Raw genomic sequence first — 26,950 nt, 5'->3', positions numbered from 1 at the left:
AAAAAAAAAAACCATTGAGCTTTTCTTTTCTTGCGTAACAAAAACGTAACATAAAATTTACCATTTCGACCACTTCTAAATGTTCAGTCCAGTGGCACTACGCACATTCACGTCGTGCTGCAACCATCGCCACTACCAGTCTCCAGAACTCTGGCATCATCGCAAACTGACAGGTCAAAGAAAACCAGAGCCGCACGCTCATTAAAGGGGTGAAAGCAGATTTTATTCAGGACTTTGCAACCGGGGAAAAGAGAGGTCAGTACAGAACAGGGGTCAATTCCAAATACAGCGTGGACAAGTGGGGAGGGACTTTTAGCCAAGGAGCCGGATTGGGGGGGATGGAAAATTTCTAAGAGGGTTGGGTAACTCTTGGCTAGGATTCTTGCTGCAGGCAGGCAGGTGAGGGATGGGACGTCACCTGGGGACGGGGGAGGGAGGCATGTGGTCAGATAAGAGGGCGGGGTGGGGTGGGGGGAGGTTCTGGCTAAAACGAGTAACAGGATTCTCGCTAAAACGGGGCGACGCAAGTGGAGGCCTAGTTGGAAGAGGATTCAAAGGAGCCCGACTAAAGTGTGGTCCAGGAGAAAACCGTCACGAGCTCTGTACCCGCTAAACAATAACGCCCCCTTCGTAACCGCCGTTCTGGCTCTGTTTGGATCTGACGGCTCTGAACACCTCGCACAGCGTGGACTCGTACAGCTTTTGTCCTTCTGTGTCCGGCATTTATTTTTACTTTTTAAGGCGGGGCGGGCACCAGGCGGACTCTGCGGGGAGCTCGGCCCGCAGATCCCAATCCCAGAAAATCCGGGCTGAAAGAGAAGGGGCAGTCAGCCAAGTACGCCCCCGAGCCTGTGGGTGGAGGGGGCGCGGAGGGAGGGGCGGGGCTGCGCGGGGAGGGGCGGGGCTGCGCGGGGAGAAGGGGCAGAGGGCGCCGGGGTCGTGCCCGGTGGCGGGGCGAAAAGCCGCTGAGGGGCTGGGGGCGAGCTGAGGCCTGAGGGATCGAGGCGCGAGCGGCTAGGGCCCCTGAGCCGCGGCGCCGAGCGAGCGGAACTGGCGGCTGGAGGCGGGGCCAGAGCTCGGGGCCGGGAGCGCCGGGGAGGCGGAGCGGGCGGCGGCGGGGCCCGGCCGGCGGAGCGGAAGCGGCGGGCGTCACGCAGGTGAGGGCGCGGGCCTGGCCGGGACGCGCGGGGCGGGGGTGGGGCCGGTCGCGGAGGGGACGGAAGGAGGCGGGAGCGGCTCCGGGGGACGCCGCCGGGCCGGGAGCCGAGGCGGCAGGCCCGGGCCCGGTGACTTCCGCCTCGGCCGCCGGCTGGCTGGCGGGCCCGCGGGGCCGGCCTGGGCCTCAGTAGGAGGGTCGGCGCCCCCCGCCCCTGTCGGTTCGCTGGGAGGGCCCGGCTCTCGGAACGAGCTGCAGTGGATGCTCAGACCCTCCGTTTGTGGCCACCCCTCCCGGCCCCTGGATGACCCCACACCGCTTTAACCCTGCTTGGGTCCCCGTTGCCTGCCTCCGAGCTGGGTGTCGGGCGTGGGTCGCGGGAGGATTCCCGAGCACTTCGAAATTTATCAACAGCATTGTGAGAGCGGGTTTGCTCTATGTTCACTTTTCTGGGGGAATCCACAGTTTTTACCAGATTCTCTAAGGTAGCGCCGTCCCATAGAAATATTATGCGAGCCACATACGTGACTTTAAAAGGAAACGGCGAAGTTAACTTAGTGATGTGTTTTATTTAGCCCACTGTATTTAAAATACGGTCATTTCAACATGTAATCAATATTTAAAATTTTAATGAGATACTTTACATTCCTTTTTTACTAGGAAGTTTGAAATTTGGTGTATAGTTTACACGTAGACTGCATTTCAAGTGCTCAATAGCGCATGTAGCTAGTGGCTCCTGTATTGGACGACAGGTCTGAGGTTTTCATTCCGGGCCTGCAGGCTCGAGGCCACACTCCTTGCCGTGGTATTCAGTGTTTTTCAGTCTGGCCTCTTTTTTTTTTTTTGCTACTTAGCCACGGATGGTTTCATCCTCATTGCCCAAACCACTTGCCCTTCCCCTACACACCTTTGTTCAATTGTCCCTTCTGCCTGGGGTGCTCGCCCTGCCCTGCCTCCCTGGGTCTGGCAGGGAGGTACAGCTTCTGCTAAGAGCTATTCCTGACTCCCCTGACCCCAGAAGGGGTTTGTCACTCACTCCTTCCTCAGTGTCCCCTAGCACTGGATTCATGGCTGGATTAGAGCACTTATCACCTGCTGTTTAATTGCTTTCCAGGCTGTCTTCACAGCTAGTATAGCGTCCTCTTCATCTTTGTTGTGATCATGGCCAGCACCTGATAGTCGATGAGCACCTGTCAGCAGACAGAATGAGTAAAGTGCTAAACGAAGCTGTAGCGTTTCTTAATCCCTGAACAGACCTGCTCCTTCCTCGCTTAGGAGCTTTGTGCCTGTTCTACCCCGTCGTGCATGGACACACACGCAGGGTGTGGTGACTGACCATGAGGAATACGTCACAAGATGAGCCCAGAAAGTACCTTCTTTCTGCCTTTTACTCCCTCTCTGTCTTACAGGTGGGAAAACTGAGGTACAGAGCTAAGTTAGGACTCCAGGCAGATGTGCATCAGTGTAAATGCAAAGAGGGATGGGGGTGGGGTTTTTGAAAGGCAGCGAGTTCCCAGAGGGTCAGGTTCCTCAGGTGGTTTGGGATCAGCTGGCTCCGCTTTGGTCATTTGATGGGCGGGGAGAGAAGCGGGGAGGTGAGTTACTCCTGGGCCCTGATGAGGATTCTCTGCAGGTTCAGGTCTAGGAAGCTGAGGAGCTCACTGCTGGAGAAAAACTTGGAGAGCAGAATGGTCATCTCGGACCAGGAGAAGTGCTGGCCTAGGAAGGGTAGGCGAGAACAAGTTGGGTGGAAGGAAGGGCAGGGGAGGCCAACAGAGGATAAGCTCCAGCTTGCTGAGGAGATCGGCGTGAAACATTGAGAATAACCACTGCCCATTGAGAAGGGCAGTGCCATTCTCAGTCTGTAGGATGAGAAATGGAAAGAAACAGATTCAGAGAAGGCAAACAATTTACCCCAGGTCACACAGCACTTGAAACTCAAATGAAGCCTCCTAAACCCTCCATGCCACACTTACCCAGCCCCACCCACACCTCTGTTGCAACCAGGGACCCCAGCGTGGTGCCTAGAAGAGCAGGTCTGGGGCACAGTGCCAGGCCTGCTTAGTGTCTTCCTCACTCTTCTGCCGAGGGGCTGCGAGTAGGCCTGTTTATAGGGGCTTGGTGCCTTGATATTCTGCCCGGTACCTCTCGCCAATCAAATCAGTGCCGTCTGCAGTGTGATTGCTGCTTTGGTGGCAGCAGGGAGCAGAGTTAATTAAACCCAGTATAAATAGGCTGACTGCCCCCCTGTCCCCTGCCCTCATGTGCCCCGCCTTCCTCCTGGCCCCCCTTAGCTCTGGCCTGGGAGAGCAGAGCCCGGACATCCTTAGCCCTGGAGTCTGCAGCCACTGCCTGTCCTGTCTCGGGAGCAGGACGCTCGAGTCCACGTTGTCTGTGCTTCCCAGACCTGGGTTCCGTTTGGGAGTTGACACAGGCAACTTCCCCCCCAAACCCTTCCCTCTTTTTCTCTCTGCAGCCAGGGTTTCTTTCTTGTTCATCCAGGCTTTGGAGGTTGAAGTGAGATGAGGTGGGGAAGGGGTGCCTAGCTGGGTTCCAAGTGCCTCCCGGCAGCCAGTCAGCGTTGCACCTCCTCTGAATGCTTCATGTCAGTCTCTGGCCCTTAGCAACTTCCCTCCCTCATTCACCCAACAAGCTTCAGCAGAACACCAGCTCCTGTGAGCGCCCAGCCTCCCACCCAGTGCTGTGTCCCCCCGCGCCACCCTGTGCAGACTGCTGGGCGGGGGGCTGTGCACCCGTCACCTCGCCCCGTGGCAGGTGGGTGTGCGGGTAGTCCTGATGCTCAGTTCCCACCCCCAGGCACCATGACCCCCACGGGGACCCAGAGTCCGTTGGCCGATCAGACCTACGCGGTGCCCCTCATACAGCCAGACCTGCGGCGAGAGGAGGCCATCCAGCAGGTGGCGGATGCCCTGCAGCACCTACAGAAGGTCTCCGGAGACATCTTCAGCAGGTGGGTGCTGCTGCCACCCTCACCTGATTGGGGGCTGCTCCCCGCCCTGGGCAGTCATCTCTCCAATCCCAGAATGCACCCTCTCAGAGCACCCCTTTTGGTGATTCTTGGTCCTGAGGGGGACCCAGCTGGCTTTCTTGTGCCCAAGGGGCCAAGCTGGGTGCCCAGCTTCGAATTTTATCATAAGAGCTCACTACCTCCTGTCCCTCTTAGCCCCTGGGTTCCTTGTGCATCCACCCAGTGGTGGTACAGCTCTCCCAGCTCACGCTCTTCCCCCCACTGGGGGGCCCTGTTCCTTCGCTTATTCCCGCAGTCAGCGAATATTCGCCCAGCACTTCTTGTGTGCAGGGCTCTGTGCTGCTCTCTTTAGTTACAGCAACGACTAAGGCAGCATCTCTGCCCAGCCAGAGGATATACTCCAGCAGCAGAGACAGACTCTAATTGATTAATTGCATGTTAGTTAATTAAAATTGTGGCAAAACCTATTTTTAATATTTTTGTAACAACTAATATTTGCATCACGTTAACTGTGTGCCACCACTGACCTGAGTGTATTCACTCATTCAACCCTTTGTCCTGTACGGGTCCTATCTTTCTCTGGCCATGAGCAAGCTGAGAGGGGCATAGAGCTTCTCCTTCCTGGGTGCCCACACCGTGCCCCCTGAAGGCTGGAGTATTTGACTGCCTGACTCAGGTCCCTCTGCTGGTCAGGTCTCCTACACCGTCCCCTGCTTGTACCCCAGACCAGGAACCGCGACGCTGCAGCATGCAGTCTCCTCCCCCACCAACTGGAATTCCACCTCTTCCCAGAAGCCTTCCCCAATGGGGACAGACAATGGAGTCATTGTCTGTAGCTGGACACAGTCCAAACATTAGATCCACCTGACTCTTTTGCCTCTGGGCTGCCCACCAATGCACCTGCCTGCCTCACGGCTATCCCGGATGTAAATGTACCCGAGGGCGCTGCCCCGAAGTAGTTAAGGGGGTTGACTCTGGAGCAGACTTCCTGGGCTCCAGTCTGGCCTCCCCATTTGCTTGCTCTGTAACCTCGGGCAAGTTACTTAACCTCGCTAAGTCTCAGTGTTCCCGTCTATAACCTGGCAGTAATAATGGTACCTTCCTCGGAGGATTGTTAAGATGAAATGAGTTGAGGAGGAAGGACTTGAAGTGCCGGCATATAGTAAGCATTCAGGACATGTTCCTTCCTCTTATCTGGTGACATCATCTCTGCTCATTTGCTGCCTATTCTGGCCCTCCGTTAACCTGCTATCAGTAGTTATAGGAAGTGTTAGGTGCCCCTTCTGTGCTAATTTTTGTGCTAAATATGCCCAAGGAACACGTAAGCCAGAGGACACAGGCCTTTAAGAGCCATTGGTCCCAGATGATGGCCACCCCATACCTCATGATTGAAACGGATGCTAGAAACGATCCCTCAGAAATACTTGTGTTTCCTCACCAAGACTGTGACTGCGCGCTTGCCTTTCTGCAAGGGGAGCATTGGATTTTCAGCATACTTTCCTTTCCCTTCCTGGTGTTTGGCACCAGTGGACATTTTCACGTTCCTCTGCCCCTGGATGGGGTGAGCAGAGGGCAGGAAGGCCATCTCATGGGGAGGGAGTGGCGAGTTGGTTGAACATAGGCTCGGCATGGCCTAGGGATGGTAGGATGCTCCCAGGAGCCTGGCACCTGCATCCATGCTTCCCTCACCGCTGGGTTCCAGGTCCCCCCATTGACCCCCCACCACGTGCCCAGCATTCAGGTCAGAGGGATACTAATGGTGTGTGGCATGGGGTTCCCGTCCTCAGGGACGTCGTCGTCTAGGATGGGAAAACAGCCATCTGAGCTGATTCTGAGCCGCGTAGCATGAACTGTGTGAGCTCCTAGGGGCCTAGAGGAGAGAGAGACAAGAACTGGCAGCACATTTATCAGTCAGACTCCCCAGACCAATAAGCAGAAGTAACCCGTGCATAGAGCAGGCTTTGGAGCTGCAGGGCTAAATGCTGTCATCAGGGCCTGGTTTTGCTCTCATCCCATCCCTGCTCGCTACTTCTGGGTTGGCCCCATTCCCAGACAGGCCTCGCTCTTGCAAGGTAACCAGTGGGCCCAGGGTTCATACTCAGGCTCAGGTCCAGCAGGAAAGAATGTCTTCCTCTGCAGCAGTTCCTTCGGAAGTCCCGCCCTCCCACTGGCCTGGCCTGGTTCTCATGGCCATCCCAGAGCCAGTGGCTGGGGCTGCGCTGGCGGGGAGGGTGACACAGCAGCTGGCTCAGAACTCGGTCACATGCCTTACCCCCAGGCCCTGGGTTTAGCCCCACCCAAAGTGCAGGACCGAGCCTGTGGGAGCGATGGCGCCCCCATAGGAAGCAGGCTGTTACGGAACGAGGAGGGAGCAGATGCTAGAGAGGAAAACCAGCGCCTGCTCCCCCAGGTCAGGGAAGGCCTCCTGAAGGAGGGGTGCGAATGGGGCCACGCGGACGGGTTCTGGCGAGGCCGGGTGGGGAACGCCGCCTGAGGGCCCTCCGCTGGGGCCCGGAAATGAGTGCCAAAGCCTTGAGGCCTGACTGGACGGCGGTGCGCCCCAGGCCACGGGGCCCTGAGTACCTGAGTGCCGCCTGTCTCAAAGGTCCACTCCTTCGCTCAGGACGGGGCTGAAAGTTAGCCCTCCGTGTGTCTGTGCCCTTGGGAGCCCTCCTCCCACTGCTTTACGTCCCTACGATGCTGGGGACGGTCCCTGGTGGAAGGAGCGGGCAAGAGGATGTGGCTGAGGGGAGAGCTGGGACATGTGAGTCAGGGCCGTGGGGCTTCGCCCAGCTGGATGGGGCTTTGAGCTTGAGCCCAGGGTTTTGGGAGCCCGGATAGGTTCTTGAGCCAGGAGTGATGGGACAGAAGCGTTTGGGGAAGGTTCATCAGGCAGCCGTCCCAGGGGAGCTGCGCTGTGGGCAGGGAGAGGCTGCGGTCGGGGTGCCAGGGGTGGGGGGGGCTGCAGGTAGGGAGGCGGATAGGAGACACTGCAAATGGAATAACAACAGGACCAGATGACAGATTGGGAACAGGATGAAGGGGAGGGAGGGGTCGGGAACGACAGGGAGTGGGGAGTGCCAAGCCCCGCCCCCCATTCTGCAGCAGGGGCTCCTCTGTTCTCGCGGGCTTTTGCTGAGAGATGTGACCCCAGCTTGGAACCTCTCCCCTTGAACGTGCTCCTCTCCTTTGCTTTTGCTGAGAGATGTGACCCCAGCTTGGAACCTCTCCCCTTGAACGTGCTCCTCTCGCAAAGGAGAGGCGGCGGGTGGAGAAGAAATGCTTTATGTCTCCGCTCCCCGCCTCTCCCCCCAGCTCAGGCGCAGGCCCAGCCCCTCAGCCCCACCCGGAGCCTGGGCCCCCAGGCAGGTGAGCGTGTGGAAGGTCGGTGTCCCCAGCCAGCTCCTTCCTCCCGCTCCTTGCAGCCCCTCCCTGGCTTGTCCTCCTGCCTAGCAGACCTGCCCTCACCTGCCCATCATCACCTGGGAGAAGCCATCCACAGGGTACCCGCCCAGAGATGTCCCCTGCTGCACATGACTTCCATGAGGGCAGAGGGGCAGCAGTGGGGGCAGGGCAGACTAGGCCTGTGTGTGGGCTTGCCCTCCCCGGCGGCCCCAGCCCGGCCACTTGGCCTTTGCAAGGCTCCTTCCCTTCCTCTCCTCTTCCTTTCCTCCTCCTTTCTCCCCTCTTCCCCCCTTCCTCCCTTTTCACCTCCCCACTCTTCCTCCTCACTTCCTGCTTCCTCTCCTTGGGCCCTTCCTCCCATCTCCCCGCTCCCCCCCGCCCCCCCTTCTCCCTGCTGATCCGCACCTGGTGCCTTCCAAGGTTAGGAGGCCTCAATCAGCTGCCTGCGTAATTAGCAGATCATTCTTAATTACCCCAGTGAGTGGAGAAGATAAAGGGGAAAGCAAGAGCTGTTCAGGGGACCGGCTGGGGGGTGCGCGGGGTAGGGCTGGCAAGGGGAGAAGAAGCAGCAGTTAGGGCCAGGGGAGTGGCCCTGTCACAGCAGCTGACTGGTGTGATGATTGGAGGGTGTGGCAGCCCTGCAGGGGCCACGGGCCTGCGGCTTCCTAGGAAACCCTCCCATACGGCCATGGGGGTCAGCTTTGGAGGTGGTGGGGACACGGAGCCCAGGCACTGTCCTGGCCCCCTAGGTGTGTCATTGACCTTGACCACTTCACACCCCAGGCCCCAGCCAGAAAAGCCCTCTGTGCTCCACTCTCTGTGGTGCTCCCTTGCAGAGTGCTTTTCCTCATCTGGAACTTTTTTCTCCGTGTCTGCTCAGCACTGCCTGGAGCCCCTCACCGCTCCTAGTCTGTGGGTGGTAAAGGTAAATGTTGACCAAGTTCTTGGGACATGTCGGCTTGTACAGCTCATGAGACATCCAGTCTCTCACTTTGACCTTTACAGCAATTCCACGATGTAGAAGTTACAATTCCTGTTTTTCAGCTGAGGAAGGTGAGACATAGATCAGTTAAGTGACTGGCTGAAGGCCACACTGCTGCTGTCCCCAGGTCTTTGGGACATTGTAGTTGTTTATCTCCTTGAGAGCAGATATGTGTTATCTGATGCATCTCTGTCCCAGGCTCTCAGCAGACTGACTGAGCCAGTTCCTTCCCTGCTGGTGTCCTGGTGACATGCTATAGGGACGTGGCTCCAGTGATGAGCCTGGAAGCTGACCTGCCTGAAGCCAGCCACCAAGCCAGGGGCTCTAGATAAGGAGCGGCAAACAAGTCGCCCTCTTGCCACCAGCCCCGCTCACTCCTGGTGGGTGTTGCTAATCAGTCCTGGCTCTTGGTCCCAGGCCCCATGTGGCCCAGCAGGCCATCCTAACACTGCCTTCCAGGCTGTTGTCGCTGCCAGTCGGTAGAGATGACACACAAATTGAAACCTCCTTCTCACCCTTGGCCTGAGATTGGGCTGCCTGGGGACTTTGTCAACAAGCAAGGCGTTACTTAGCCATCCTAGGCTCTTGGATAAGAAAAGAACCCTGGAAATCCCATCTTCCATTCCCCCTGTCCCACACAGGAATCTTCCCTGGAGCATCACTGACAGGTGGGCATCCAGCTGGAATCTGATTGCTTTGCAAAGCCATGCAGCTGTTTACAGGAAAGTTCTCCTTATGCAGAACTGAGAGGTCTGTTTCCATGTAACTCCTCCCACCGGCTGTAATGCAGCTCACTCTCTGGGGTGACAGAAAGTCTAATCGCTTTTCCGCCTGACAGCACTTGTGATCTTTCTGATATCTGAAGGGGATTTTCATATTCTCGAAGTCATCTCATCTTCAGCCAGAACATCCTTCAGTTATCTTGTGTGATGTGAGCTTCCCACCATCACCCGCCTCATCACCCTCCTCATCACCCTCCTCTGGTTGTTCGTTAGCTTGTCATTTTGCATTCAGCCAGTATGTTACATGTCAGGCGTTGTCCCAGGTGCTAGAGATGCAGCTGTGAATCAGACAGACCCTGTGGTCTAGAAGGGACTTCAGAGTCCTCTTAACATGTGGAACCAGTTTGAAGGGGACACGGCTGTGGACGAGGTGGGCGCCTGGTGTAGATGAGCTCTGTTTTCTCTGTAGTGCCTCGAGAGTGGACGTTCCCTATTTTTTGAAAGAAGGTGGGAAAGATCTCAGGAGCTGTGTGCTCTGAGATCTCACTTCCTTTCCAAGCTGCTTAACGTGCTTTTAGCTCATAGGTAACCGAAACCTCCTGCTAGACCTCCATCCTCTGTGTTTGTACCCTTGACCTTTTAAACCTGAATGCTGAGCTTCACATTCATTCCTTATCAGTTTCATCTTTTCTGGCCTCCTGGCCTTTCAAGATCCTGTGAGTCTGGATTCCATCGTGCAGACCGTTTTGGGGCCTCCCCATTTGATGCCCCCAGCTTACTAATCAAGTGTCGCATGAGTGTGCGGCGCCCTGCCAGAGACCTTCGTGCAAGGCTGAGATCAGTCCATTCTTCAGCCGTGCCTTTGGGGCGCTGTTGTTCTCTGGCTCTGATTTTTCCTAAATGTGCTCTCCTCCGGCCCGCATAGCTCCATCTTGTCCACGGGATTTTGTGAGAAGCCGTCAGAATCCTTGCTGACTCAAGCTGCACTGTGTGTTAAGGTTTTCCCCTGATACGCCAGTCTAATAACCTTGTCAGAAAAGAAATGCTATGAATTTAGAACAGTGCTGGCCCCGGGGACCTGCCTCTTCCATTTCAAATTGCTTACGACCCTCTATTTAATAACCCATTCCGGAAATTTGCCAGGATCCATTGTTAAGCTTGATGTTTGTAACTTGGAGAAATCAGATGGAAGACCCAGACAGAGCCGGCTGTGTCTGGCTCCAGTTCCGACGTCACTCCCACCCTCCGTGGCACCTTTGAGTGGAGCGGTTACATAACTGTGAGGTTGCTTCAGCCCCGGGCAGCGTAGGGCTGAGCTTGGAGCCACAGGAACTGGCCTGTGTGCAAGCAGGGAGACCGATCTCCCTGCCGGAAAGCTGGGGCTCGGACAGGGTGCTGGTTCTGCGTCTCTCCCGGAAGGAAACCGTGCCTCTTGTTCTGTCTGCCTTGCTGCCCCACTCAGACCAGCCTGTCAAGGAAAACTAAGCTGGTTTGGGTCCCTGCTCGTAGGCCAGCCCCTGCATCCCCGAGCCCTTGCACACGAGGGGCCAGGAGTAACCAAGGAGATTTCATCAGGGGTGGAGACCCCTGGGTTGTGAAGCTGGCCGATCAGGTGTGTTCTCTGGGGGCTAAAACATTCTAAAGTTGGTGAGGGTGGTTTAAGAAGGTTGGGCCAGAGTCTTGACTGTTCACTTCAACCCATTAAAGGAATCCTAGAGTTCCCTGGCCGCGTGGTCTCTGACCCCGGGGACCGCGGCACTCCTCGGCCATCCACTCACTGTGTCCTCTGGCCGTTCCCCGGGAGCTGAGCTTGCAACTCTGCCTCGTCTCTCGTGCCTCGCTGTGTGCTCACTCCTGCCCGGTGAACGTGGAGATGTGACCACCGCTGTGGATGTGGAACACGGTGGCCGCGGGCAGGTGTCCCTGGAGGTAGGGGAGCGCTCAGGCGCAGGCCGCCCTGGCAGGGGAGCCGGAGTCCCCGTGCAGTGAGAGGTACCTCGTGTTGCTGAGTAACGCAAGCGAGGCTCGTGTGCGTTTACCTTTGGGGCACGTGGTGTTAGCCATTCAGTAACTGCAGAGGGACCCCTGCAGGTGCCAGGCGCTGTTCCAGGCTCTGGGAACACAGCGGGGAACAAAGCCCTTAGCCTAGGAGTGCACAGGAGATGTGTGGTGACAGGTGGCTCTGTGTAATGGAAGAACTGGCTGGGGGTTGGAAAGTGACAGGTGCAGCTTTAGGTTCCATGGTCGGGGAGGCCTCAGCGAGGGGCTCAGTGAAGTGAGGGACCAGCCGTGTGGGTATCGGAGGAGACGGCAGAGGCCACGTGACAAGGCGGTGTGTGGCATGTTCAGGGAGTGTAGCAGGGCGCCGTAATCCGGGGAGGGGGCAGTGGCAGCCCCTAGGCAGCCCGACCACAACCATGAGAACCACGGTGGGGACTTGGATTTACCAAAAGCTGCCTCTTATGTGCCAGGCAGTTCCTTGTGGACAGCTCCAGGACTTGAATTCAGGCCCTCTTGCCTGTCACACAGCCCTGCTGAGCTCTGGTTTCCTCCACGTAAGTCATGACGATTCTGCCTCTGCTCACCTGGGCCTGAGGCTGAGAACCCCGGCAGGCAGGAATCACGTCCCTTCAGGTGGCACGTACAGGTGCCAACTTGGGGCCAAGGTGATTGCCCATCCCTACCCAGAGCTCCAAGGAACTTAATACAGTCTGTTCCTAGACACTTCAGGTTGGATGGTCCTGGTAGAGGTCACCTGGGCAGTTCTAAGATCGGGCCTGACAGCAGGTATTGCTGTGTTTTAAGAGCCCTTACCCGAGGACCTCCGTGGCGGTCCAGTGGTTAGGACTCCACGCTCCCACTGCAGGGGATGCGGGTTCGATCCCTGGTCGGGGAACTAAGATCCCGCATGCCTTGTTTTGGAGCACTGCCAAAACAAACACACGCAAACACAAACAAAAATTTAGGCAAGAGCCCTTACCCGAGCCCCTGGCTTCGCAGGTTTGCCGTTAAAAGCAGAAGGGGTACAGGAGGCTGCAGGGGCTTGGGGAGCAGCCTTCAGCCCCTGTGACTTTTTTTTCCGGTGGCAGGATCTCCCAGCGAGTAGAGCTCAGCCGGAGCCAGCTGCAGGCCATTGGGGAGAGGGTCTCCTTGGCCCAGGCCAAGATTGAGAAGATCAAGGGCAGCAAGAAAGCCATCAAGGTAGCGTGTGTGGCCCTGTCCCTCTGGCTGGTCGGCAGTCCCAGAAATCCCCTTCCCTCCCCTCTCCCCATGCCTCTGAGGCTGCCAGCTCCCTGCTTCAGCCACACGGCAAGCTTTCCTCCTGCCCAGGCTGTCTGGAGCTTCTCAGGCCCCCTGAGGAAGTGCTCAGACTCCCCATGTACACAGGTGTTCTCCAGTGCCAAGTACCCTGCCCCGGAGCGCCTGCAGGAGTACAGCTCCATCTTCACGGGGGCCCAGGACCCTGGCCTGCAGAGACGTGCCCGCCACAGGGTCCAGAGCAAGCACCGTCCCCTGGATGAACAGGCCCTGCAGGTCTGACGGGGGTGACCTGGGCACTGGGGAGGAACTGAGGCCCACCCCAGGATTCTGTCCCCTGAGGACTCTGACTGCAGTGGGGGAGGTCATTCTGGCCTGGTGCTGAAACCCACCATCCCTCGGTCATTTCCCGTCACCCCACCGCAGGAGAAGCTGAAATACTTCCCCGTGTGTGTGAGCACCAAGCCAGAGCCTGAAGATGAAGCCGAGGAGGGGCTGGGGGGTCTCCCCAGCAACATCAGCTCTGTCAGCTCCTTGCTGCTCTTCAACACCACGGAGAACCTGTAAGGGGGGGGGCGGGGGGGGTTGGCCTGGCTTAGTGGGGGGCCAGGGGCACCAGACTTGGGTGCCGCAGAAGTCTGCAACGCGGGAGCCAGGAGGCTCCTGACCAGTTGGTTTTGCCTGGTAAGGCCTGGGAGGCCGTGGTACAAACTAATGGTGGCCCCGATGAGTTGGAAAGGTGGTCCAGACCACGGGCCTAGAACAGATGTCAGATCGCCTGAGCTCCTGACCTCCACCCCTCCTCTGTAGGTACAAAAAGTATGTCTTCCTGGACCCCCTGGCTGGTGCCGTAACAAAGACCCATGTGATGCTGGGCGCGGAGACGGAGGAGAAGCTGTTCGATGCCCCATTGTCCATCAGCAAGAGAGAACAGCTGGAGCAGCAGGTGGGGAGGGATGATGCTTGGGTGGGGAAGGGGACGTGGTCCTGCCGTGTGGTCTTGGCCAGGGGTCTGCTGAGCCCCTCACCCCGGCCGGCTGTGGCGGGGATGGGCGAGGCCGCTGGCTGCCGGAGGCCCGCCACATCCCCCGGTCCCACAGGTCCCAGAGAACTACTTCTACGTGCCCGACCTGGGCCAAGTGCCTGAGATCGATGTGCCGTCCTACCTGCCCGACCTGCCGGGCGTGGCTGACGACCTCATGTACAGTGCAGATCTAGGCCCCGGCATTGCCCCGTCAGCCCCTGGCACCATTCCAGAGCTGCCTGCCTTCCACACGGAGGTGGCTGAGCCTTTCAAGCCTGGTGAGCCGAGAGTTGGGAACGGACTTGGGCGGGAGCACCCCTGCTTGGCCACTTTCTTGCGCAGGCACCTTCTCACACTTTTCCCACCTAGAAGATGGGGTGCTGGCAGTACCCCCGCCGCCACCGCCGCCGCCACCAGCTCCGGCCCTGCTGGTCAGCGCTCTCCCACCTCCGCCCCCAGCCCAGACCGTGGCCCCGCTGGGACAGCCAGCCAGGGAGGATGACAGCGGTGGCGCATCTCCTTCAGGTAGCAGCGGCATAGGGCACGCGGGGCAGGGAGGGGTGCTTTCTCTGAGGGTGCCCCTCATTTCTGGATCCCTGAAGGATTTTCTGTAGCTTAGTTAAGTGGTCATAAATGCTAGATTTTCAGAGTAGTTCTAATTACAAAATCTTGTTCTACTGGGTTCATAACAGCAGTTTCAAACCATGTCTCTGGAGCCTGGACAGGGGGAGCCGTGAAAAGGGGGCAACTAATAGACATGGAAAACTACAGCAACAAAGTATCCACGTGGCCCTTAAGTTGTAGGGTTTCGGTTTTACTCCTGTATCTCCCAGTCCATCTCCAGCACCCAGAAGTGGCACAGAAATCCCGTTGGCTCCTGTGTTAAGTTCAGACACTCAACACACTGGTGATTCCCAGGGTCCACCTGTGCAGTGTGGCACCTAAAGCAGGTGGGGCTGGAGAGGGACCGGCCGAGCCTGGGCAGATGCAGGCAGCGTCCAGGCCCCGAGTCTCCTCGCCGAGGAAGAGCCCTTCCTCAGATACTGCCCAGGGCCGCCTCTGGGCCGCACGGCCAGGCCCTGCCTGAGCAGCCTCTCTTCCTTGCACCCTTCCCACCCCAGTCCAGGGAGCGCCCAAGGAAGTGGTTGACCCCTCCGGTGGCCGGGCCACTCTGCTGGAGTCCATCCGCCAGGCCGGGGGCATCGGCAAGGCCAAGCTGCGCAGCGTCAAGGAGCGCAAGCTGGAGAAGAAGAAGCAGAAGGAGCAGAAGCAAGGTGCGGGCAGACCCGCGCGCGAGGGCTCCTTCCTGCTCCTGGAGCCTGCAGTGGAGCTGTCCTCTCTACGCCCGCAGGGGACAGAGCTTCGGCCACTCAAACTGCAAGAGCCTTCTTAGACTCTGCCAGTTGTCCGGGAAACGGGCAGGGACCTGGATGTTTTTAGGGACGGAGACCTGGCTAAGTCCTGCTTCTCTAGGCCTCTGAGACTCTGGATTACGTCAGCTGTGAATCCCCATGGCTGACATAAATACCACACCTGGGCCTAAAGCAGCAATGCCCTGGGAGTCCAGTCCTGAGTTTTGAGTCCCAGCTCTGCTTCTGAGCTTTGCACTGTGACCCCAAGCAAATTGCCTAATTTCTCTGGACCAGATTCCTCATCTGTCCAGCGAGGCTGCTCGTCTGTGCCCTTGTCTCACAGGGTAGCTGTGACTGTTGTTACTCAGAGGTTACCTGTGTTCTTATGAGCACTGACCAGAGCTCCAAGAGCTGTGGTGACACATGGCCGCGGAGGGGCCAGGTGTGAGCCGTGGCGGCCTCGTGGCCGCAGAGGGGCCTGGTGCGTTGAGAGCACAGAGGACACTGATGGAGCCCTCAGGGTGTTAGGCAGGCTGGATCTGGTCCACCCCTGGCCCCTTCATCTTCTCCCCATGGCTTTCCTGTTGCAGTGAGAGCCACCAGCCAAGGTGGAGACCTGATGTCGGATCTCTTCAACAAGCTGGCCATGAGGCGCAAAGGTAGGAAGCAGGACGCCGGCTGCCTCCCTGGCTGAGGTCGTCCACATCCTTTTTTCTCACTGTTTCAAGTCTCTAGAGCCCGGGTGGACTGGTGCCCCAAACCAGCCCCCCTCACCTTCCACCTTTGCCCTCCCAGGTATCTCCGGGAAAGGACCCGGGCCGGGGGCCAGCGAGGGGCCAGGAGGGGCCTTTGCCCGAATGTCGGACTCCATCCCGCCCCTGCCTCCCCTGCAGCCAGCCCAGGGAGAGGAGGACGAGGATGACTGGGAATCCTAGGGGCTCGCTCGCTCCGCCTTCCCCAAGCCCCCGACTTCATCACGGACAGGCTCCCGGGAGGGAAGGGGGTCACGGAGGACCGGCCAGCTCTGTTGCCTGGAGCTGCTTCAGGGGCTGCGCTCTGCCTGTGCCTCACCCACCCCCTCGGCCGGCGCGCGTGCCTTTTCCCTAGAGACACTTTGCGGCCAAACAGTACGTGAGTCAATAAAGAAGTACGACGCCAGAACCGAGCATAACCCAACAGCGCCCTCTTAATTAAGAGACCACAGCTGCACAAGACGCAGGTGATGTCCCTCCAGGCCGGGTCTCAGGTAGCGGGGGCAGCGGGGGGAGGGACATTTCCACGCAGGAAGATATGTCTCAGTGACAGACACGGGGTCGCTAAAAATAGCCTCGCTGAGAGCCTGATGGCCCTCAGCATAATTGCTGATGTCAGGCGAAGAGGAGTCTCCGCGTGGGCTCCAGTGCTGGTGCTGGTGCTGGTGGTGGGGGAGGGAGGGGCCCCTGCCTGGGAGGACCTAGAGCCGAGCCGGGAAGCTGATCCTGCTGCAGGGCCAGGAGCGGGCCTGCAGGAAGACCAGCGGGCAGGAGTGGGGAGCAGTTCTTAGCAACTCAGAGCAAGAAGGTGGTTAGGGTGAGCAGAAGCCCTGAGAGAGGGTGAAAGGCCTAGAACAGCTACTTTTAGTGAGAAAGGAGAGGGAGGGCGGGCCTGCCCCACCTCACCTCTAAGAATGTGGACACTGAGAAGCAAGCAAGGGCGGAGGTGCTGTGCCCTCCACAGTCGCTCACAAAGGCTGGCCGGGAATCAGGTCAGGGAGCTGGACTCCGGGCCGTGCCGAGTGGAAGACAGGCTCAATTCCAGGGAGGGCACCTGCCCTGGGAATGGCGGGGCACTGTTCCTTCAGGGTCAGCCTCATTTTTTCCTGTTGGCTTCTCCACCTATTCCTAGGTCCTGGCAGCCCACTGATTCCAAAAGGGGGCTACCGCGCTCGCCACCTGGGCTTCACAACTTCTTAGGCAGGATCGCTGCAGACCAGGCCCAAGACAACATTTCTAGTGGGCGGGGTGAAAGGAGGGCCTGGTGACCAGGCAGTGGTGCAGCCATCTGTCAGGAAGACCCAGACTTCTCTCTATGAAACTGCGGAGAGAGGGAAAGACAGGGAGACACCGGCTAGGGGCGGGGTGGGGCTGGGGGGTGGGAGGTTCTGGGGACGAGAGAGAAAGGCAGGACTGACCTTCCGCAGAGCAGCAAAGGCAGGGCCAAAGGTGGCTTTGACCTGCACGCGATCCCGGATCCAGGCCGGCAGCTTTGCCAGGATAGGAGGGCGGGCGTACCGCTGGTCCAGGAGCACGATGCTGGCAAAATCCTTCTGATGCCTGATGGCCCTGCCTGGATGGGGACAGAGGTTGGGGGTCTGAGTTAAACCTGCCTCCCCCCACAGTGCGTTTCTACTGTGTCCCCTTCCCCTTGCTCAGTGCTCGGGCTGGAGAGATGGCAGGTGAAATCCCTCCTTCCTGTCACCTCACTCTCCAGCCATCTTGCCAGCAGCGTCAGCCCAGGCTCACCTATGGATTGGTTGACGGCCTTCATACACAGGTTCTCCACCAACGCCTTCCCAGGGGGCACCTGGCCTGGGGCTCGGGGCTGGGAAGGGCAAAGGAGGTGACCCGTCAGAGCGGACTCTTGCCTCCTCCTAGTGTTCTCGGTGACAGTGACACAGCCGGGCTCTGGAGCGGGACCCGTGGGCCTCGTGGGCACAGCAGCCGGCATGATTGATAGGTGATGGCATGGAGAAGCTCAGGGGCTGTGGAGGGGGCGTCCCATCGCTCTGGAGCAAACGGGACACACACGTCCCAGGGCAAGGGGGAGTCACAGCCGTGGGGTGCCCCCTCCCTTCGTCCTCCGAGGCACTGGCGGTACTCACGAGGGTCTGGTCCAGGTAAGCCATCTTCTCCTGCAGCTCTGCAGACCTGATGCTGGGGAAGGGCATGCCCACCATGACCACACACCTAGGGCGGAGGCACACGCGAGTCACGGCAGCTGGGCGGTGCCCAGGACAAAGGGCCCGTCCTCACCCACACCTCCACTCCACTTCCTTCCGCCTCTCCCTCGCCTCGTCCCTACCACCTGGAGAGGGTTTTCTCAGCGGAGATATCCGGTCTAGACCAAGGAACTGAGTCCTGATCAAGTTAGGGGCTGCCTGATTTTCCACCTGGCCCCAAAGGGCCAAGTCCAGAGTTGTTGCATCCGTGCGCCTCGCGGGCGACGGGCCTGAGCGGTCAGCCCAGGTGGGGACTCCGAAGGTGCCAGATGGGTGGGTGTCAGAGCCGCGGGAGATGGGAAGCCCACCCCTTACCGGCCAAGGTTGTCAGAGAAGTTGATGCCTTCACTCAGCTTCCCTCCGACCACAGAGAACATCAGGGCCCCTGTCACCATGCCCCCTGCCTGGCCACAGTGCTGCAGGAAACACCCAGCCCAGAGCTGCAGAGCCAGGGCATGGATGCCAGCCACGGTACTTTCAGCTGCCAGCGCCACGTGCCCTTTGGACCCAAGGCCTCAGAACCACACCTCTTACCTGAATGCACCTGGAATACTCCAGCAGCACCTGCTCCACCTGGTTCACTCTCTGGGGCTCCTGAAATATCTGAAGGTAAACATATAATGTCTCCCAGAAAAGGGTTTCAGAATGCCTGGGTCTTGGGTGGCTCTTGGCCTTACGTTTTCCAGACTGGGGAAGCCCACAGGGCCAGGGCCCTTGGGGAGATCCCCTGGATGGTTATCAGGGATTGGAAGCGGGGGTAAGGAACTAGCTGAAGCCCCCGCACACAAGAAATCCAAGGAGGAGCTCTGGATGCCAGCGTCCTCTTGAGTGGGAAGTCCAGCAGAGCAGCCACTCACCTTCTTCCTGACAGCCAGGCGGGCCAGCAGGCCACTCTTGTCCCAGTGGGCGTGGACCTGGCGTTGGTACGCATAGGAGGGAAAGAAACAGACCACCCCTCCCGGCACCACGTTGCACAGGTTACAGAGGATGCGACCCGTCTCATCCATCTAGGGAGGGAAGACAAGGAACCTGCCACGGAGCCATTCCTGAAGCCCCCCAAAAAGGCTCAAAGCCAAGTACAGCGACCCACGGGTGACTGCGGGGGAGCACGGCCAGGTGGCTCCCCAGGGCGGAATGTGCCACCCTCCCTACCATACACCCGATGATGCTTCTGGCGCCTGGTAGCATCTGTGACACACCACGTGCTGGCACACCAGAGCCAAAACCCACTGTGGGATGCCACTCAGTCCACTGTTCTCCAACTCCCAACATCCTGCTGGGGATTAAGCCCCGTCTGTGACAAATCAGGCACTGAAAACCCCAGGCATGCCACTAGAGGTGTGCCCCCAACACCCGCATTCCTGTCCAGGCGGAGCCCACAAAGCCAGACGGCAAGAGAACCAAAGGCACTGAGCAGCCTGCTCGTGAGCTTCGTTTAAAGAAAACGTCCTCAGCAGCCGAAGGCATGAGGCTGGAGATGGCTCAGACCTTCCGTGGTAAACTTCTAGATCCTGCCCACCCTGTGCCAGCTGTGATGGGAGAGCCCAGCGCCTGAATGCTCGGCCCGGGGCAGGGTGCCCCCAGCCCGAAGTCTGCCTCCTGCCCCCGCAAAGGCTGTGGGAAGGCAGGCTGCCTGGTACGGACCATCTGAGGCAGCTCTCTCTTCTGGTACGTGAATTCCAGCTGCTGGTTGGAGGGCCCGCTGCAGATGACAAGGGGCAGGATGTTGTCTGCAGGGATCACGTGACCTGGCGAGACCCAGTGAGGCTGAATTGGAGTCGACTGTCCCGCAAGGCAGAGTCCAGGAAGAGCTTCCCCCGTCCCTGTCTTCCAGACTAGGAAGAGCAGTTCACAGCCCCCGCCCCCCACCCCGTTTCCACACGGGACCGACTCGGCGATGCCCAGGCCTCTCCGTGCAGACACAGGGGACGCAGAGCAGGAGAGCCCGGAGATGGGGAGCTCGCGAGGAAGCTGCCCTCTTGTGGCCTCAGCCCCCGGGCCTGACAACAGCACACGGCTGAACAGTGACACAAGGCCCAGCCCCGAAAGCCTGGGCATGGGTCCTCACCACAGGAGAACTCCACCACGCGCTCAGCTTCCACCCCGGCACACGCCAGCAGCTGCTCCCGGAAGTCGGACACCTGCAGACCACAAAGCCAGCTCTGTCATCTCCCAGAGGCCTGGGCCAGGAGGCGACAAGTACGTAAGAACAGAAAAAAGAGGCAAAAGGAAAGGCTGGTAACAGATTCGTTAAAAGAAAAAAAATAAATAATGATACCCAGTGTTGGCAGCCTCATTTAAACCACTTGTGGGAACAGCAAGAGAAATTCAGCAATTTGAAACAGTGGTTCTAAACCCTGGCTATGCCACAAAATCACCACTCAGAATTTAAAACATATATATATGGCCAGGGCCCAGCCCAAACTACTGAATAAGAATCTCTAGTGGGAAGACATATGCATTTGTATTTTTAAAGAGCTCCGGATTTTCACCTATCAAACTGGCAAAAATCCCAAAGTCTGACTGCTCTCTGGAGAACCAGGCATTCTTATATGTTGCCTGTAGGCCACAAGATAGCACGACTCCTGTGGAAGGGGAATTTGACACTATTTAACAAAGTAGACATATGTTTACTTTTAACCCACAATCCCCTATCTAGGCATCTCCCCTGAAGTACAGCTCCACAAACCAAACATATGCGCAAGGACAGTCCTTGTGAGGTTATCCATAACATTCTGCATTTCAAGAGAGACTGGCCGAAGGAGCTACCCTATCTCCCCCAGCAGTCGACCATGCAGCTAACAGAAGGAACGCAGACCACCCTGTGCACTGCTAACGTGTGATCGCCAGAGCATGCTGGGAAGTTAAAGCTGACTGAGCTCCCCTTAACGTAAGAAAGGAAAGGGAGGGCTTCCCTGGTGGCGCAGTGGTTGGGAGTCCACCTGCCGATGCAGGGGACACGGGTTTGTGCCCTGGTCCGGGAAGATCCCACATGCCGTGGAGCGGCTGGGCTCGTGAGCCATGGCCTGTGAGCCTGCGCGTCAGGAGCCTGTGCTCCACAACGGGAGAGGCCACAACAGTGAGAGGCCCGTGTACCGCAAAAAAAAAAAAAATTAAAAAGGAAAAAAAATTTGCTCATCTTTGCAAAAAAAAAATTAGAACGAAACACTGGAGGAATAGACCAGTAGCTAATAAAAATGATTACCTTTGGGAATGGGGAACGGTTTGAAGAGGGACAGAGGTGAGACTCTCTGAATACGTCTTGCTATATAGTTTCGACTTTTGAACCATACAGATGTGGACATTTTTAAGAACATAAAGTAAAAAGGCAAGCTAAAATTGAAAACAAAAACTGAAAGCCTACCTCCCTATCAAACTCAGAATATAGCCACACAGAGAAAAGCTTGACTTCAAGTGACTTTGTATCACTAATGACCACATATCCTTAGTGGGGTACTTTAAAGGCAAAAAATAAATGCATGTAAATGAATTCAATCAGTAGTTTCTTGTTAGAATACTGGTATAATTTTTTTTTTGTGGGGGGGCACACTGTGCTGCATGTGGGATCCTAGCTCCCCGACCAGGGATCGAACCTGTTCCCCCTACATTGAGAGTGCAGAGTCTTAACCACTGGACCGCCAGGGAAGTCCCAGAATACTGGTATAATTTTGAAACTATTTTAAGTATATTCGAGATAGAGCAAATAAGTAATTATGTTAATGTGATAAGAAATCAAACTGCAGCGTAACAGATACTACGTAAGGTCAAGTAAAATGACTGATTTTGATACAGAAATGTCACTGTGGACTCATAATGTCTGAAAACTATTCCCTAGGTCTGTCCCCTGAAATGGCTTATAAACGGTGACGACCCAGGAGCACTATGAACACCCTAGCTCCCAGATGTTGGTTTCTAAGTACCAATCCCCCTTTGAAGAAACCAGGGCACCCTGGACAAATGAATGATTCCAGGTCTGGGGCAAGGAAAGTGTTAAGGTGAGCCTGGGACATTTTTTGTGCTGAAAGCAGGGAAGCATCCCAAGACTAAGGGGGCCATGTCAAAGGGACCACAGCAGCATGAGGGGTTCCCACAGGCCAAGTCTCAGAAAATCTGAGCGTCAAAAACAGCGACTGTGGACTTCCCTGGTGGCGCAGTGGTTAAGAATCCACCTGCCAATGCAGGGGACATGGGTTCGAACCCTGGTCCAGGAAGATCCCACATGCCACGGAGCAACTAAGCCCGTGTGCCACAACTACAGAGCGTGAGCGCCACAACTACTGAGCCCGCAAGCCACAACTTGAGCCCACGTGCCTAGAGCCCGTGCTCCGCAACAAGAGAAGCCACCGCAATGAGAAGCCTACGCACCGCAACGAATAGTAGCCCCCTCTCGCAGCAACTAGAGAAAGCCTGTGCACAGCAACGAAGACCCAACGCAGCCAAAAATAATTAAAAAACAACAGCAACAAAAAACAGCAACTATCAATGATTCTAATACACCAGTGAATAAAAGTCTACTTCTATACACAAAAAAGAAAAATGGAAAAATAATACAGCTACAGGGGTGACTCTAACAGGAAGCTGAGGTTGGGAGCTGACGGCTTGAGGAGGTTGAAGAGCCTTTGCCTTTCAGCCAGTAAGTCTTGGTTCTAAGACACATCCTAAGGAAGTGACCGCTGTGCAGAGATGCAATTGTATCTCCCACTCTACCATTTAAAACAGAAGAACTGCAAATCGCCTAGATACCTGACAAAAGAAGGGTGGTCGTATGTAACATATTCACCTACGGAATGAAGTGCAGCCAGAGTTGGGCAGGATAAATGCATATTCCCTGACAAGGAAAAACGCTGAAGATGCTTTGCTGCTGAATAAAAAAAGCAAATTACAACAGCAGCATGTGGAGATACCGTTTTTGTTTTCGTTTTTTAAATATGTATGTGTATTTGTAAAAACTATGAGTACAAAGACTGTTGTAACGATATACGCCAAAACGAATTTTTGCTGGTGGAATTATGATCTATTTCCTGTTTTTGCTCGTCTCTGCTCCCTACAATGAAAATATAACAGTTTCCTAAATATGTATACTAAAACTTAAATTTATCAAAGAGAGAGAAGGTTGTATCTATGGTGGGTACAGGAATGGAAAGGCACTCCATGCTGGGTCTGAAGCTCCAGAATGGCTTTCTCTGGAGACACCAGGGCAGGGCAGTGCCCACCCCACCCCAGACCCAGCCACGAGACAGAACAGCAACGCCACCTGGTGGACACTGCGTGGCTGGCTCAAGCTAACCCCCTTCTGGTTGGGGGACTCACAGGATGGGAAGAGGCCTGATGCTACATCCTCCCCATCCCAGCAGCTGGGCGCGAGAGGCTGGGCCGTGTCCTTACCGGTTGCATGGTGCCCCCTGCGAGGACCACCGCCCGGCATTCCTTTACCACCTGGGCAAAGTGCACGGCTGGATTCAGGAGCAGGAATTTGAGGCTGCTCTGACTGAGGCTGCCTAAAGAAAGAGAAAGACAGCTACATGGAGAAGGGCAGGTGCAGGCCCAACAGAGACCTCCATCTGCCTGAGACCAAGGGGTGTCCAGTCGGGTCCATGTAGAAGCTGGAAGAGATACGACTTTCTCTCTAAGTTAGACCCATCTCATCTCCAGGACAACCCTGAGGTAGATGGCAGGACTGTCTCCCTTTTCACATGAAGAACTGAGATTTAGGGAGAAACTGGTCCAAGTCATGCAGCTCATAGGGGATGGAGCCACGACTCCAACAAAGCCCACCTGACCTTCACACTGGGCTACGCGGAGTCTCTGGCAACCTCGCCCGAGACCAGCCAGCAGCCCAGCACCTCTTCATCCCTCCTCAGCCCCTCGACTACTGGTGTGGGTCACAGGTGGCCAGTTTTCACCCACTTCTGCGTCCCAAGCTGGTGGGGTACCAGATGGAAGTAAAGTAGCCTGGCTCCAGGCTGGCTCCTCCCGGGGTTACCTTGACGGCTCAGGATGACCCTGCCATCCTGGTTGGCAGTGGTGAGAGCTGCGAGGAAGCCTTCGATGTGCATCAGCGGGGAAGCGGGCCGCAGTGCCCTGTCCTCCCCCTCCTCCGCAGGGGCTGCAGGAGCTGCACAGAGCAGAGGAAGGAAGAGGGTCTGGGAGCCCGGACAGCAGGGGGCTCCCTGCACCTGGGCTAAAGCCATCCTCCGGGAAGACCAGGCGTGAGGAAGGCCAACTCTTGCCCAGGCTCCCCCTCTGACTCACCCGCAGTCACCCCCGGCTGCAGGCTCTGCAGGAAGTGCTGGAACCCGGACAGTTTGGGCTGCTCCCTGGAGGGCGCCAGGACCGCCCCGTACCTCTCTGTGAAGCCGAAGAGCTGGGACAGGGATGAGAGCAGTGGTTGTGAGAGGGAGCCGGACGGGCCCCTCCCCGCCCCCGGCGAGCTGCCGCATGGTGAGCACGGAGACAGGGCGTTCGGAGGTTCGGCAGGCCAGGAGAAGAGACGCACGGAGGACAGCAACGGGGGCCCGCGCAAAGGGACACGTACCTTTCTGCTGACCATGCTCTTTTCACAGTAACGCTTCACCTGCGAAAGCAAACCCAGCCAGAGGCGCCGGGAAAACAAATCCAGCTGGAGAAAGCCACCTTCCAAACGACAGGAGCAGGCCCACGCCACCCCCCAGGGGCCCAAAGCGCCTCTTGTGGTCGCATCACCCTCCTGCCTGAGGCCTCCCCTCTGCCACTGTCCCCCCGCTGCGTGTGCATGCGCGCACACGGTGCCCTGCCACAGAAGGGACTCGGCAGCACAGCACAGCCTCTCCTCTCTAATGGCGCTTGGTGATGGCCACGTCCCCTCTGCTCTCCTGCACCATGACAGCAAAGCTGGACCTTGAGGATTAAGAGGTAGTTTTTTAAAAATCCTATGAGCAAAAGCACAACACAAAAGGGAGAGCTGGGGCTTCCCTGGTGGCGCAGTGGTTGAGAGTCCGCCTGCCGATGCAGGGGACACGGGTTCGTGCCCCTGTCCGGGAAGATCCCACATGCCGCGGAGCAGCTGGGCCCGTGAGCCATGGCCGCTGAGCCTGCGCGTCCGGAGCCTGTGCCCCGCAACGGGAGAGGCCACAACAGTGAGAGGCCCGCGTACCGCAAAAAAAAAAAAAAAAAAAGGGAGAGCTGGGCTAGGTCAGGGGCGTGTGGAGGAGCTTGGTTGTGAGCACAATGTGCAAGATGAGGGGTGTGGAGCCCCTGAAGATCTCTGAAAAGGGGCCATCTTCCATTAAGATTCACTGGGGATGAGAAAACCATAATTCAGCAAGAGTCATGTACCACAGTGTTCCTTGCAGCACTATCTACTATAGCCAGGACATGGAAGCAACCTAAGTGTCCATCGACAGATGAATGGATAAAGAAGATGTGGCTCATATATACAATGGAATATTACTCAGCCATAAAAAGAAACGAAATTGCGTTGTATGTGTAGTGAGGTGGATGGACGTAGAGTCTGTCATACAGAGTGAAGTAAGTCACAAAGAGAAAAACAATACCACATGCTAACACATATATATGGAATTTAAAAAAAATGGCACTGGGACTTCCCTGGTGGCGCAGTGGTTAAGAATCCACCTGCCAATGTAGGGGACACAGATTTGAGCCCTGGTCCAGGAAGATCCCACATGCTGTGGAGCAACTAAGCCTGTGCGCCACAACTACTGAGCCCGTGCCCTAGAGCCCATGAGCCACAACTACCGAAGCCCGCGCGCCTAGAGCCCATGCTCTGCAAGAAGAGAAGCCACCGCAACAAGGAGCCTGTGCACCGGAACAAAGAGTAGCCCACGCTCACTGCAACTAGAGGAAGCCTGTGTGCAGCCATGAAGACCCAACACAGCCAAAAAGTAAGTAAATAAATAAATTTAAATAAATAAATAACGGTACTGATGAACCTAGGGGCTGGGCAGGAATAAAGATGCACACAGACGTAGAGAACACACTGGAGGACACAGTGGGGAAGGGTAAGCTGGGATGAAGTGAGAGAGTGACATGGATTTATATACACTACCAAGTGTAAAACAGCTAGCGGGAAGCAGCCGCATAGCACAGGGAGATCAGCTCAGTGCTCTGTGACCACCTAGAGGGGTGGGATACGGAGGGGATATGGAGATATGTGTTACGTATAGCAGAAACGAACACACCGTTGTAAAGTAATTATACTCCAATGAAGATGTTAAAAAAAAAAGATTCACTGGGGAACTCCCTGGTGGTCCAGTGGTTAGGACCCCGCGCTTTCACTGTCGAGGGTGCAGGTTTGATTCCTGGTCAGGGAACTAAAGACCCTGCAAGTTGCGTGGTGTGGCCGAAGAGAAAAAAGAAAAACGTCACCGGACTGTAGTCTGTAAAAGAGACACGAGGCAGAGAACAGGACCAGAGACCAGAAAGGAACGAGGAGGGCAACCGCCTGCTCTGGGGCAGCAGCTGTGGGATGAGAGCACGGGGTCAGGGCCTGGCAGCGTGTGGATGCGAGACGAGGGGGAAAGGAGTCCAAGGCCATTCGGCCTGCCGCCCGCCTGGCGGGGGATGGCAGCGACCAGGCCAGGGGGCAGCTGGTGTGAAGGGGAAAGGGGAGCGGGGCCTTGAGCCCACACAGCCGGGTCGCCCTGGGCTCCACCGAGCACCACCAGCACCCTCGTGTGTGCGGCGTGCTGTCCTCCTCAGCTGGGGAGCCTGAATGACGTGGCGCCCCTCCCTTGGAGTCACGGGACCCACGTGCTGCCTTGGACACGGTGCTCTGTGTCGTCAGCAAACCAGACTCACTAAGGTGGTCCGTCAAGCGACAGAGCCTGTGCCCCATCTGGAGGGAGCAAAGGTTGAGGCTGGGCCCAACCCAGGCCAAGCACCCTAGCCGCACTCTCAGGCACCTCAGCCCGACAGCTGGATCGCAAAGTCATTCGTGCTCTGCCCAGCGCCCGGGAAGACTGTGCCCGAAGACAGGTGGAGGGGAGGCACCTGCGAGCGTCCGCTTATTACACAGAGAGGAAGGCACGGCTCCCCGTGACCCTCCGCCCCAGGCTGAAGACTCTGCCCTCCTGCGACATGAGCTGTG

General features: G+C 57.1%; 2 protein-coding genes across 26 annotated transcripts in view; one reads left to right on the top strand and one right to left on the bottom strand.

Annotated features, from left to right (window-relative positions):
* Positions 1–936: 936 nt before the first annotated feature.
* Positions 937–16,053, top strand: WASHC1 (WASH complex subunit 1). 7 transcript variants are annotated; one of them, XM_033867212.2, is made up of 12 exons: positions 2,462–2,579; positions 2,790–2,884; positions 3,974–4,127; positions 12,344–12,455; positions 12,642–12,788; positions 12,939–13,075; positions 13,323–13,458; positions 13,613–13,814; positions 13,909–14,061; positions 14,658–14,810; positions 15,479–15,547; positions 15,684–16,053. In XM_033867212.2, exons 1-12 carry the CDS (start codon positions 2,494–2,496, stop codon positions 15,821–15,823), a joined length of 1,584 nt encoding a protein of 527 aa, XP_033723103.2. In that variant the 5' UTR covers positions 2,462–2,493; the 3' UTR covers positions 15,824–16,053. The 7 variants fall into 7 exon arrangements, with proteins under 7 accessions (XP_033723106.1, XP_033723103.2, XP_073645266.1 ...); XM_073789165.1 differs by having other exon boundaries at positions 2,479–2,579; positions 13,906–14,061; XM_033867213.1 differs by having other exon boundaries at positions 2,498–2,565; positions 13,906–14,061.
* Positions 16,050–26,950, bottom strand: part of DDX11 (DEAD/H-box helicase 11) — a 32,011-nt gene continuing 21,110 nt past the window's right edge. For 7 of the 19 annotated variants that reach the window (XM_033867204.2, XM_033867201.2, XM_033867205.2 and 4 more), the window contains 12 exons: positions 24,118–24,439; positions 23,849–23,980; positions 23,251–23,363; positions 19,934–20,006; positions 19,510–19,613; positions 18,723–18,872; positions 18,400–18,468; positions 18,181–18,281; positions 17,749–17,833; positions 17,390–17,468; positions 17,059–17,213; positions 16,050–16,961 (listed from right to left, as the gene is read on the bottom strand). In XM_033867204.2, coding sequence (XP_033723095.1) covers positions 16,932–16,961; positions 17,059–17,213; positions 17,390–17,468; positions 17,749–17,833; positions 18,181–18,281; positions 18,400–18,468; positions 18,723–18,872; positions 19,510–19,613; positions 19,934–20,006; positions 23,251–23,363; positions 23,849–23,980; positions 24,118–24,439 — 1,413 coding nt within the window. In that variant the 3' untranslated portion in view covers positions 16,050–16,931. Of the gene's footprint in view, positions 16,962–17,058; positions 17,214–17,339; positions 17,834–18,180; positions 18,282–18,399; positions 18,469–18,722; positions 18,873–19,509; positions 19,614–19,933; positions 20,007–23,250; positions 23,364–23,848; positions 23,981–24,117; positions 24,440–26,950 lie in introns of those variants that run through there. The other 12 variants (XM_073789155.1, XM_073789150.1, XM_073789159.1 and 9 more) reach the window with 12 other exon arrangements.

This window comes from Tursiops truncatus, chromosome 11 (genome assembly GCF_011762595.2).
Source record: "Tursiops truncatus isolate mTurTru1 chromosome 11, mTurTru1.mat.Y, whole genome shotgun sequence".
NCBI classification, from domain to species: Eukaryota; Metazoa; Chordata; class Mammalia; order Artiodactyla; family Delphinidae; genus Tursiops; species Tursiops truncatus.
The sequence above is the reverse complement of the archived record's forward strand: the minus strand, read 5'-3'. Positions and strand labels throughout refer to the sequence as shown.